A 12,366-nucleotide genomic window follows, 5' to 3' on the forward strand; every position below is an offset into this window, starting at 1 on the left:
GATGAATGGTAAAGAGGTCATAGTGGCTCTCGCCTGAAGGACCTTCAAGAGTGGATTAGATCATAACAGTGCTTGATAGGCTGTTTCCAGCTAGAACCCCTGAAATCTTGTGTCACCTCTACCCTGGATGCTTCTGCCGGCGGGCGACGCTTTGTCAGATGCAAACTGGGCATGCTGGGCATGCTGGGCATGCTTTTTACTTGCCTTTCAGGTGTTTGAGTGCAGGTGCCTGGAGCAGTTTGTGAAATGCTTGTTACTGAAATTGTGTCTGAAATGAGACCTGAAACTAAAATGCAAGAATATGTTCATGCCAGGTCACTGGTAATGACTGAGAAGTAGGTTTTAATTGTGCTTGTTGAACCTGCTTGCTTCCTGTGCATTATCTGGAAGGTTTTTAGAAGAAGTAACGGGGGGGAGAATGGAGTGTAGAGAGCTGGAATTTGTTTGTATAGTTTATTTTATTTGACTGTGTTCAAGCTGATACCTTCTTCATAAAATCATGCCCCTAGAGCAGTGTGGTTGGGGTATGGCACAGTGATACAGAGTGTTCGAGTGGAAGCAGAAGCTGCTGTTTGTACAAGAACCAGGAGAGCAGAGGGAAATTGGGCAGCATAAACTTGGTCTACTAACGATGTATTCCCAGGAAGAACTGAGAAAAGAAGTATTTTAACACTGAACTTTCTAGTTTATGGTAGTGTATCTGGTATGTGGAAAAAGAACTTTTAATGCCATTCACTTCCTTATATGGTACCCAGTTACTATATAAAGTTTAGGAGAAAAATGTTTCTTAGTTCTTTTAAATTTAGCTCATTGGATTGTAAGCTCACAAGGACTGATTTTTACAGCACTTTGTGCATCAGCTGTACTAATGATCAGGATTTCATGTGCTACTGCAGTAGAAATAGTAGGGTTTTTCGTAATAGAAAATACAAGAGGTTTTGTGTGTTTTAGGTGCATGAGGTGCTTTTTCCCTCCATTCTTAATTTCTTTTAAAGTGAGATGATAACTCATGCCATTTATGTTCTTGACCACAATAATTATGGATGCATCCATTAAATGCTCTGAGTTAGCTGTATATGGAGTTTTGAGACACAGGAGGCAGGTGGCAGTGGGAGTTATGCAGGGAATCTGTGGTGGAAGTAGAATTCTTGTTTCAGGTTTCCAGAGATTGACTAATCAGACATTACCATTTTGTATGGTAACGTCTGATCCGTCTTGCAACTTGGTGCTGTAGCAATTTGTTTTGTAATATGGTAGACAGAACAGAGTAAATTTCTGTTAGTACTTTTGAATGTTGAATATGGTATGGGTAATTAGAGGAAACCCAAGAACTGTATACCCTCATAGAGGACCTAGTGTCTCTGATTTCTGTGTTAATTTTCTCTTTTCTTGCTGATAGTATCACACCTCTTTTCAAATACAGATATTTAATAAAAAGGCAGATTATCCATATAGAAAAACAATGCATTCATGTTCACGAAGATCAGTTTGATTATGGGCTAAATGAGTAACAGATTTCAAGATTTTAGGCAATATTAAGGTAAGCATGAGTTGAACTCTCTCCAAGTAATGAGTCACGAGATGAAGGGCAAGTTTCAGAATGAAATTATGTGGATTTAAAAGAACTATGGTAGCTTTTGTACCCAGTTTTAATAACTGTGTGATGTTTTTTAACTAAAATGTTTGTTTTGAAATTGCTGACCTTTGGGTAATTTAAATGGACATGGATTTTATTAAATATGAAGTGTGGATATCTGAAGTTTGCAGTTCATGCTTAGATGTACAGGGTGCCTTTTGTTCAGTTGAGAAGTTCTCTGGCAGTTGGCATCATAGTCAGCTTTTCCTTGGAGCCACCCACGTGCAGCCAGTGTCCTGCTTGCTGGAGGCACTGGAGTTGTTGCAGGGCAGTTTAAAGAGGTCTGAGTTGTGGCTGTCGGTTCTTAGTTTCCACATGCCAGCTCTCTGCCTGTGTGGGATGCCAGTTTAGGAAGCGGATCCAGGAAAGAGAAATGGGAGGAGGAAAGGAAAGGATTAGGTTTTGGGTGTCTCCCCCTGCCTGTGCTGGCACAGAGGAGGGGCACTGCTGTTTGCCTAGGAGTGGGCTGAGGTCTTGGCAGCCTGTTCGTGTTGGCCTGAGCACCCATCGTTAATGTAACACCAGGATCTGGCTGCGAAGTGTTGTGCAAGCTCAGTGCTGTAATAATGTGATTTTAGAGCCCTTGATTGGTGCAAAGCATGAGCTGAACTAATCTGTGCAAGTTAGAGATGAATAGAAATCAAAGCAGAAACACCCTGATTCTTTTCGGGTTTAGAACCAAGGGCTTTCTAATTTAATTTCAGGTAAGCTTGGTCTGTGCTTCATTTGTCTCTCTTTTATTGTCTGAACAAGTGAAAAACCAGTAGAAATCCTGTGTGGTGAAGGCAGTGGAGGAGTTGATTTTGGAACAGCATGCATGAATTTTAACGACTTGAGGACAATGAGCCCTTGCAATTTGACTTGTTTACTCTGTTCCAAAATGTCTCTGAAGACATAAGATTGTTAATAGCTGTAAGTAAAGCCACATTTTGAAAGTGATAGATGATGTTATTGAGATCAGTTAGATTCCTTGAGTTTTAATCCTCTGAGATGTGAGCTGACAGTTTAGCATTTCTTCAGAGCTCTTGGGCAACTCTATATTTTCTTGATGTGACAGATAATAATACCAATGCAGAACATGTTGGAGTAGAGGTTCTCTGCTATTGAGATGCAAAACATTGGAGGGAAGGTGTTGTGCAGGACCTAAGCTGCTAAGCTAATGAACTGCCTGACCTTTCTTTTTCTTTTCTTTCTTTCTTTTTTCAGGCTGGGTCTGTGCCAGCTTTGCTGGTGACAGGGAGAAGGGAGCTGTTGGCAAATAGGCAGTAGGAAAGGGCCATGAAAAGAAAGCGTTAGAGATGGGGGAGGACCTGAGAAGGCAGAGATAGAGATGTGAAGAGAAGGACTTAATGGAAAGAGGACTCAGCTGAGAAATTTCCCAAACCACTGCTTTAGATTTCATGATACTGGTGATATAATGAGAAAAATTTGCAACTGTCCTATTGTTACACCAAATTCAAAGACAGTTATGTTCTTTAATATATTTTTCTGCCAGATATAGAAGGTGTCTATCTCTGAGTAATTGTCTCTTGGACTACTAGTGAATGTATCATTCCAGTTAAAAGATTACTGACATAATGTATTTTCCAGTGTACAATAAGTATAAAGAGAAAGTTATTTTGGCACATTTTGGGCAGAAGATTATGGAAGCTAAGCTTTCAGTCAAACTCTAGTTATGCTTCTGTTTCAGTTCTCAAATTTTTCTCTCTTGAATTTTACTGAAATAAAGCTTAGAGGATGTTTGCATTTTGTAAGCTGTGAGCTGGTATAATTTTATTAGAATCAAGGCAGAAAACGTGCAGTTCAAGTCTTGTGGATTTTATGGTAGTGAATAAAAACACTCCTCAACACTACCTTGTGTAATTTGTTAAATGTGGTATTTCTGTTGTTCTGTTCTAGGCTCTGTTCAGGCTGTGGAATTAAGTCTTGGCTCTACCAACTTGTAACTGTGATCTTTCATTTGCCCATGTTAACTACCCTTCATGATGTGTTAGAGCAGACTTTCAAAAGATGACTGGTTTTGTTCCATTTATCAACTTTCTATTATGTATATGAAAAAAACATACCAACATCTGAACTGTAGGGAATGCAAAGAAGCAAACTGCCAGGCTGTTTTTTTGTGGAGCAGGGCCTGGGTGCTAGTGGAAAGCTGAAATGGAAATTCTCTTCTCTTGTGATTCTGCATGGAGAAGATTTCCAGAGTAGCTTTCCTCTTGTGAAATTTGGAAATCCTTGAGGTAAAGCTAGCCCGTGGCATTTTTTTATCAAGTTGATGATGTGTGTAGTGGAGTAACAGTTCTGAGAAGTAATATATCTGTTTTCCTGGGCTGGTGATTGGGTGGAAGTTTTCATGAGGTGAGCCCTGCTGCCTGTGGCTCAGCACCAAGGCATGTCTGGGTGAGGAATAAATGCATTATCTGACTCCTAGAAAGCAGGACTCAGCCTAAGGGATCTGAAAAGAAGGCATACTGCTGAATGCAGCAGTCTGAGCTGTGCTTCAGCTCATAATGGAGAACTTTTAGACAGGAGTTTGTTTTTAGGAACAGAGGAGGTAAAAATAGGTATCTGTGAATCCATAATGCTTTTGTGAAGTTTGTGAGGTTGGCGAGTTTGCACATTTGGTTGGGACGAGGCCACTGCACAGCACCAGTGTAGTTTCCAGAGTTAAAAGATGGGGAATAGAAATTGAAGAAAGATGCTATAATGTTAAAAAAGGCGATGGTAACAGCACTTAAATCCAGCCTACTGTTCTCCAGTATGATAGGCATTTAAAGGGGAATGGAGAAATTGCAGCTTTTAATGTGGAAACTTGCTCCCTTTTTTCTTAAAACTATTTCTTTATTTCACAGCAAGCAAGGGCAGAACAGGAAGAGGAATTCATCAGTAATACTCTATTTAAGAAGATTCAAGCTCTACAGAAAGAAAAAGAAACACTTGCAGTAAACTATGAAAAGGAAGAGGAATTTCTCACTAATGAGCTCTCAAGAAAACTGATGCAGGTAATTGGTGCCTTTACTGATGTTTCTCCCAGGAGCCTCAGGACTGACTGGTGGCTGAACTTGTTCATTAGCATGACTGCAGTGAGAGGGATGTGGTCACTCGTAGCTGTTGTAAAGCTAACACTTGAAAAAAGTACGAGAAGTGTAGCTAGCAACCTTTTTTTAATATGCTGCTTTAAAGTTTGCATGTGTTGATAACCTTAAAGCTTGTGTACAAATGCAAAGAAATGGATGTAGCTTAGAGTAAATGTTAACTGTCTTTCAGATGAGAGTTACTGATTAATTTGAAACGTTAGTGAAACCGACAGGGAATATTGGATATTTAACAGGGGTCCTGAAATAGTAAACTTTGTATGCAAGAATGTGCAGTGATGCTTGAAGATGCTTATCTGTAAGTTTATCCATACTTGTAGCAAAACAGTTGCTTCTCTTGAGTTAAAACACATCAGTTCCATGCTCAAAGTAAAAAGCTGAAGATGCTAGGACAATTTATGGCAGAGAAACTTCTTTTCATTACCCAAGTTGCTAAGTTTTGGAAAGTGGGTAAGTATTTGTCTGAAGTGTGGTACATGTTACTTGTTCTGATAGACTTGCTTTTGGCCTCTGTAGGAGACAGGGTGCTAAGTTAGGTGAATGTTTAGGGTAATCTCCTAGGGCTTTTTTCAAGCCATTAGTTATAAACTTTGTCATGAAAAACTAGGCAATTTGAAAAACCTAATTTGTGTGTTGTAAGCGTTTCTGTGTTCTGCAGCTGGAGACTTGAGCCATGTTTAGCCCCGCAGTTAGGAAATACACTGTTTGGGAACAACCTTAAAGCTAATCCCATCTGGTGCTATTGTTACTGAAAACTGAGACTTCTATGACTTTGTCTATTTGGTGCCTGTTATCACATAGTAAGCTAAGTAGCAAGATAAAATATCCTCTATCTGCTATTGCTATTTCCCCTTGCTGTCGCTGAGGACTGACAAGAATGTTTCTGAGTAAGATACACGTTTGCTTTCAGTCAAACATTTTCATGATAAATAGAAAAGCAGATGGCAGTAAAACAGGGGTATCACCTGTTCCTTTCTACTTGAAGTAAGATGCCAATATCACTATAGAAAAAGCTTCCACTGGAGTCTCTCCCTGTAAAGGGAGAATGTTGAACAATGTTTGTGTAATTGAAAGGGGTGTGTAGAAATCTGTCACAGAACCAGGTTACATTGTACAGAGCAAACTAAAACTTATGGCATGAATTACACTTGATTTGGTTGAAGGGTTTTGAACTCAGATAATGACCTTGCACACAAATTTGTACTGCACAAGTTCTGCAGCAACTAAACTGTTGTATCTGGTTATTGCTTAAAATATGCTTAACCTTTTGCTAAGAACTCATGAGATTGCTTTAAAGCTCTAGCTTTAACAGTTCTTAAATTACTAAAATTATGCAAAATAGGTTCACACATTGCAAAGAGAAGCATAAACTTCTTGTCAACCTAAAAGTACAATTGTTTTTTATTCTTTTTTTTGCTATGGACTTTGAGAAAGTATCCTTTACTGTTGCCCCAAAGTAAAGAAGAATGTAACAATCTACTGTTCTCAAAATGGCCAAGAGGGTTCTTCATTGTAATGTATGAAACCTTTTGTACAGCACCTGGAGAAAATCCTCAGGTTTGGATTCAGCAGCATCCTGTAAATATGACCCAGCTTGGAGTAGACAAGCTGAATTTTCTGCTTAAAGAGGGCAACAACATAGCTATAACTACAATAATATGGAGGTAAAAGTCTGACCACCTCCGGTTTTTATTAAACAGTATCTCAGCCTGCAGCCTTAGATTTCATTCCATGTGGCCTTCCTGTAAGCCTCAGAAAACTGTCATTTCTCTCAGCATCATTATGTAGGCATTTTTGGAAATAAATTGTGAGCCTCTCCTCTGTCAGAATATTAACCCAGCTAACTTGGAAAAGAGAACACCTGTCAACATCCTGGTGATGTTGGTAGTGGTTGTGCCTGTGAAGGATGAGTAGCATGGAATATCTTGCTTACAGGTTCACCTGTAAACTGCAGTGCACAGAGGAGATAACAAGGATTATATCAAAGCTTCCCTGCAAAGCATATTTTAAGCAGTGTCAGAGGAATCTTCCTGGTCAGCAGGTTTTGGTGTTCAAACATCTGGTTGACTTTTCATACCTTTACTATGGCTCAAGACTTACAGTACAGGTGGAGGACTTGTTTTAAAGCAAACAGTTTAATGTCAAAAATATTGTTCTGTTTGTGTATGCTGAATGCAGATCTAATTTGATGGCTTGATTATGTCTTTGTGGTAAACTTGCTGTGAAATACAAAACCAGAACATTGATATATTCTCCTAAACACTACTAACATGCTCAGCAACTTACAAATAAATGATACAGAGGAAATGGTCCCTTCCCCTAAAGAGCTTACCTGTAGAATTTTGAAACATGTGCATACTGCATTATGTTGCCATGAAAAGAATTTCTCATCTCTTTAGAGATGATGGATTTAGTAAGTTGATACTAGAATATTGGTGAGTTGCAGGCAAATTTCTTAAGTAGCAAAGGACTGAAAATACTTGACATTGGTTTTTGTTTCATGAAAGCTTATCTGTTGTCTGATAGTTTTGATTCTTCAGTTATGACTCCTGGAAATTATACCCATATAGATTGCCAGATTAAAAATCAGAGAAGATAAACTCCTGATATGACAAATAAAGTCATTATGTGGAAAAGAGGCTGTTACTAACACATGTCACATGGACAGCTTAGTGTTTTTTTGCAGTATCTTTTCTAGTTCAGAATAGTCTTCCCATTATACAGGTGTAGAGCTAAATTCCTGAGTAATGCTTTTCAGATACAGGAAGTTAAGATAATTACAATTTCCTTTTAAATTTCCTGCGATTAGCGACTGCTAATACTTACCATTACCCACTAGAGTTTAGTGGTTCTGTCTTTACTAGGTGAATAATGAAGGGATAAATGCCCATTCTTATTTTTGGCATCTTTGCTATGGAGAGCATTCTAGCTAAATTAGATGCAGACTTTGGATGATGATTACTTAACCAGAAATGCAGTAGTCTTCAGTGGAAGTGTGGGCAGTAATTGGTTGCTCCACTGTTCTTTGGGGCTAAACTCTTAATCTCTGCGTTTGCCAGGCAATGTTAGTCTGACCTGGAGCTAGACGTTCAAAATTCATGCTGTCAGACATCGTGCATCAAATGGCTTCCTGCTTTTTGTATGACTAAGGGAAAAAATGGCTTATGAATCTGTTGTTTTGTCTAAAACTTTGTATTTTGGAACAGAGGAGGAATGTACTTCTGGTAAACTGCATATGATTTGCAGTCTCTCAATTTTTCAAGTATTTACAACTGTGTGTCTGAGTCAAAATTACTGCCATATTATTCAGTTGAAAGCCACCTAGCAGAGGGGCTGTAGTGCCTGTGTGGTTTTTTGCTTCGTCAGACCTTTGTTTGTCACAATTGTAGGGGCTTAGGCATCTCATTCAGACTGGCATCTGGAATGAGCTCCCAGAATGTTAAAAGCTTTTACATGTGAAAGCTGTCTGCCAGAGCACAAGCTGCAGTGCTCTCCTGGAACAGCCGAAAAAATTTCCCCGTTCAGCATCATGTGCATTGCTGTTATAAAACACACAGTGCTATCAGGTTTTCAGTTGTGTAAGAAATTAATTTTGAGACCTTTTTGCTATATGCCAGACTGAGTCTAAATATACGCAGTAGCACATAAAAGAAGGTGTTTTCACTGGAATAATGCTGTCTCACTGGTGCCATACCATTGCTTGATAATACCTCTTTATAACTGTGTGGCATTAACTTTCACTGTCTCTGTGAATAAGCCAAATATATGTGTATAATTTAATTAGATAAATGTCCTTTGTTTAGCATGACATTAATTTTCTAGGCTGAATACTGCAGGAAGGAAGAAGAACATGCATCTCAGCAGAGGTTTTGGAGTGAACGAAAGCTTTTTATCGTGTACATCCCTGATAAAGTTCTTACAAGCCTTAGATACATTTACTATATTTTGCCATGTACTTGCTGTAATTATATTTTTGTCTACCTCTTTCCAGAAGTCTCTGGAAAGCTTGGAACGGTATTTTTGTAGGCTTCTCAATCCCTAATCGTTATAAAATAGCAACAATATCTTACAGGATATCAGTAGAAGTGTTTGGATGCAGACTGTTCTTGCAGCTGTGGGCATGGACACCTTGAGTTACTGTTTTGTAATTTAAAGTAGTAAGTCTTAAAAATGCATGTTTTGTGAAGCAAGACTGCTCCAAAGAGTAATTAATTTTTAATACTGTTTGATCTTACAAAGTCAATTATTCTTTAAATCGTACAACAGTCCTTTTCAAAGTCAAATTCAGATGTTTTTCAATGCCCTTGTATTTTTGGAAGTGCAAATTGGTCCAAGTATCTGTCCTTGAAAGTAAGAAGTTGCGACATACCAAGATAATAGCATAATGTGCAGTCAGGCAGATTAAGTAATTGGGTGTCTGTGCAGAAATGTTTCACATTCAAGTCTAAGTCCTGACAATTCTTTAAAATAATAGAAGTCTGTAAACATAAGCTGTTACACTTCCTGCTCTCCAAAATAGGATGTGTCAGCTCAAGGATGCAAGTGGGATTGTGCAGAATAAACAGAGTCAGCTCATCTATCATTTACTTGATGAACATCTGGACATAAAGAGAAAGGAAACTGCCAACACAAATTTGTTAATAAATAGGACTTTCAGGATGCAGCAGAGAAGGAATTGGACCACTTTTGAGGGTCTGGAGTACTAAAAATAGACTGTTCAGTACAACATACGCAGTCAAAGTATGGGGGACAAATGAGCGTTGGTTTTGTAAGGGGGAACTTCATCCATTACCTGCATTATTTCATAAAGCACTTTCCCCATCCCAGAACTGAGGCAGTACAGTAAGGAAGTGAGGTAAATGTGGTCCTACATTGTTATCAGGATACTTGTTCCTGTAGAGAGAGAAGGATATTACTGTAGTTGTGTAGGACTTAACTGAACTAACCCATGCACTCTTTGTGCTGCTAAGCTTTGTATTCAGTAGCCCCATTCTCACTTCAGTTCTCCTTGTCATCAAGGTGACACATTCTAACACATTTTTTTCCTTCTCTTTATCTGTCAGCCATAGCTGTATATGTAAACAGTTGTTACTATAATTGCGTACAATTAAAAGCCGTTTGAAAATTCTCATTTTACTAAGTAATGTAGAATTAAAAGCAGTTTGAAAATTCTCATTTTACTAAGTAAAATAAAGACTATAAACCTTTATTTTCCCAGTGGATATTTTCGTGTTGCTAGCAATGCTGTTTTTCTGCAATAAGGTTTCTACATTAACTAGTTTTGGTTTGGTTTGATTTTGTGATCAAAGCAAACTGGAAAATTATTTTACCCAATTATGAGTGACAGACACCAACCATATGCATTTTGGGGAAAATTATTTTACACAATTATGGGTGACAGACACCAACCATATGCATTTTGAGGGATGTTACTAGTATTTTGCCCCCACATTGAAAAATGAAGCCAAAGACTGAAGGGGAGTAGCACAATGAAATAGGTTCATCAGAATGTCCAAGAGGGTTTTGGTGTTATAATCCCTTTTAGCTCTCAAAGGGAAAGTGATTGGAGGCTTCTTTTTATTCCCAGTCACTTTCTAATCAGAACAGAAGATATTCCTGTAATAGATCTCTCCTGGATCCACTTGGTAGCTTTCCAGTCAGGTGGAATGATCAATCTGCTGCAGTATGTTCACACTCCCAAGGTGCGTTTAGTAGATCCCACACAGAAGCTACAGATCTGGGGAGTAAGTCTCATCAGTTCCCATGTGATGGAAATTCCAGCAAGCTTTAAAAGGAACGATTTGACAAGTAAGAGAGTGCTATTGCAGCGTGATTTGTTTTAAATACTGCAGTAGCTGCATTTGCATGATGCACACAAGAGTGAGAAATGTTGTTAAGTTGGTTTGAGATGCCTTCATGTGACTGTGTGAGCTGCCTGACTCACTGGGCTGCTGAAATTGCCAGCAGTAACCAACCACACACTTTCTGTTAGCAGCCCCTGGCTTCGGGCTGAGCAAAGGATTCTGGCTCTGTGCCTTTTCACACAGCTGAATTTGCTAACTGAACACAAGCTGATTGCAGCAACTGGGTTTGGTCTCAGTTTTTAGGTGAAAACCAAAATGTCTAGCTTTTTTAATGAAAGGAAATGAAGATTGATGGCAGTGCAGCCAGTACCTTGAGTGAGGTGGTAATCCACACTCTGTCTGCTCCTTGGGCTCTTTGGCTGTCTTCAGTCTCAAACTGTCGCTGCTGCGTAGGGGTGGGGAAGGAAAGGAGAGAGGCTGATGGAGCTGTAAAATGAAATAAAGGGTTTTTTTATATTAGAGGTGGGTTTTTTTTCCCAACCAAGCTTAGCTCCAATACTGAAGTAAGGAACTCATGAGTTTGGTTATCAAACAGCATGAACAGTATTTTGATGTAAAAGTATGAATATAAATTTTACTTCTAAAGGAGATCTCACTTAGCTGTCCTGTGTATTCTCACACCAGGAATGGAATGGCTTTATTTCCAGCTAGGCAGTTTAACAAAGCTCCCTAACCATTTGATCAAGAGCTGCCATGATAGTCTTGATGGTTATCATGTTGGAGTCTGGGTGGCTTCCTACAGTGCATACGAAGTTCTGGAAGTGTCGGGGGTTAGAAAATATACTGTAATTTAGCAAGTGAAGGGAAGAAATTTCAGTTATTTTCTAATTAATATCTTCTGGTCTAATAATTTTCTATTCTGGTGTTTATTTTAATTTGTGAAAAATAAAATCTCAGCATTGACAGGCCCTGAAAACAGTTAAGCTCCAAACTTCTCCCATATGTATATTGCCAAGTAGTTGCTGTCTGCCTAGCTCTCTTTCTCTCATGAGACCCACCTGGAATACTGCACACAGTTCTGGTGTCCTCAACATAAGAAGGACATGGAATTGTTGGAGCAAGTTCAGAGGAGGCCACAAAGTTGATAAGAGGACTGGAGCATCTCCCCTATGAAGACAGGCTGAGGGAGTTGAGGCTGTTAAGCCTGGAGAAGAGAAGACTGTGTGGAGACCTCAGAGCAACTTTTCAATCTCTGAAGGGCCTACAAGGAGCTGGAGGGGGACTCTGTGTTAGGAACTGCAGTGATAGAACAAGGGCTAATGGGTTCAAACTGAAGGAGGGGAAGTCTAGGTTGGGTGTGAGATAAAAGGTTTTCACTATAAGAGCAGTGAGACACTGGCACAGGTTGCCCAGGGATGTGGTGGCTGCCCTGACCCTGGCAGTGTTCAAGGCCAGGCTGGATGAGCCTTGAGCAACCTGATCTAGTGAGGAGGTGTCCCTGCCCAGGGCAGGGGGTTGGGACTAGATGATCTGTAAGGCCCATTCCAACCCCTAAATTCTATGATTCTATGATTCTTTCCACATGAGCCTTTTGGTTCTGCTCTCTCTGCCAGGCTGCACTGCACAGCAGCCAAAGGAACTGAATTAACAAATTAGCAATTTTAGCTTGTTTTAAAACTTTTTTGAAGTTTATTTCTTCCCTGTGGGTATCCAGCAACCTTGACTTGTGTCCATGACTGGAAGTTATATCTCCATTTCCTCACGTTTCCCTCACAATTAAACACTCTGACCTTATGGCTTGTTATGGGATAGCCAGAAGAACTGGCATAGGAAA

At 39.4% G+C, this 12,366-nt stretch overlaps 1 protein-coding gene across 1 annotated transcript in view; it reads left to right on the forward strand.

The window, feature by feature from the left end:
* Positions 1-4,485: 4,485 nt before the first annotated feature.
* Positions 4,486-12,366, forward strand: part of CCDC6 (coiled-coil domain containing 6) — a gene marked incomplete at its 5' end in the record, with an annotated part of 30,033 nt that continues 22,152 nt past the window's right edge. The window contains one exon of the mRNA XM_009081465.1: positions 4,486-4,635. Coding sequence (XP_009079713.1) covers positions 4,486-4,635 — 150 coding nt within the window. The remainder of the gene's footprint in view (positions 4,636-12,366) is intronic.

This window comes from Acanthisitta chloris, unplaced genomic scaffold (genome assembly GCF_000695815.1).
Source record: "Acanthisitta chloris isolate BGI_N310 unplaced genomic scaffold, ASM69581v1 scaffold509, whole genome shotgun sequence".
NCBI lineage: Eukaryota > Metazoa > Chordata > Aves > Passeriformes > Acanthisittidae > Acanthisitta > Acanthisitta chloris.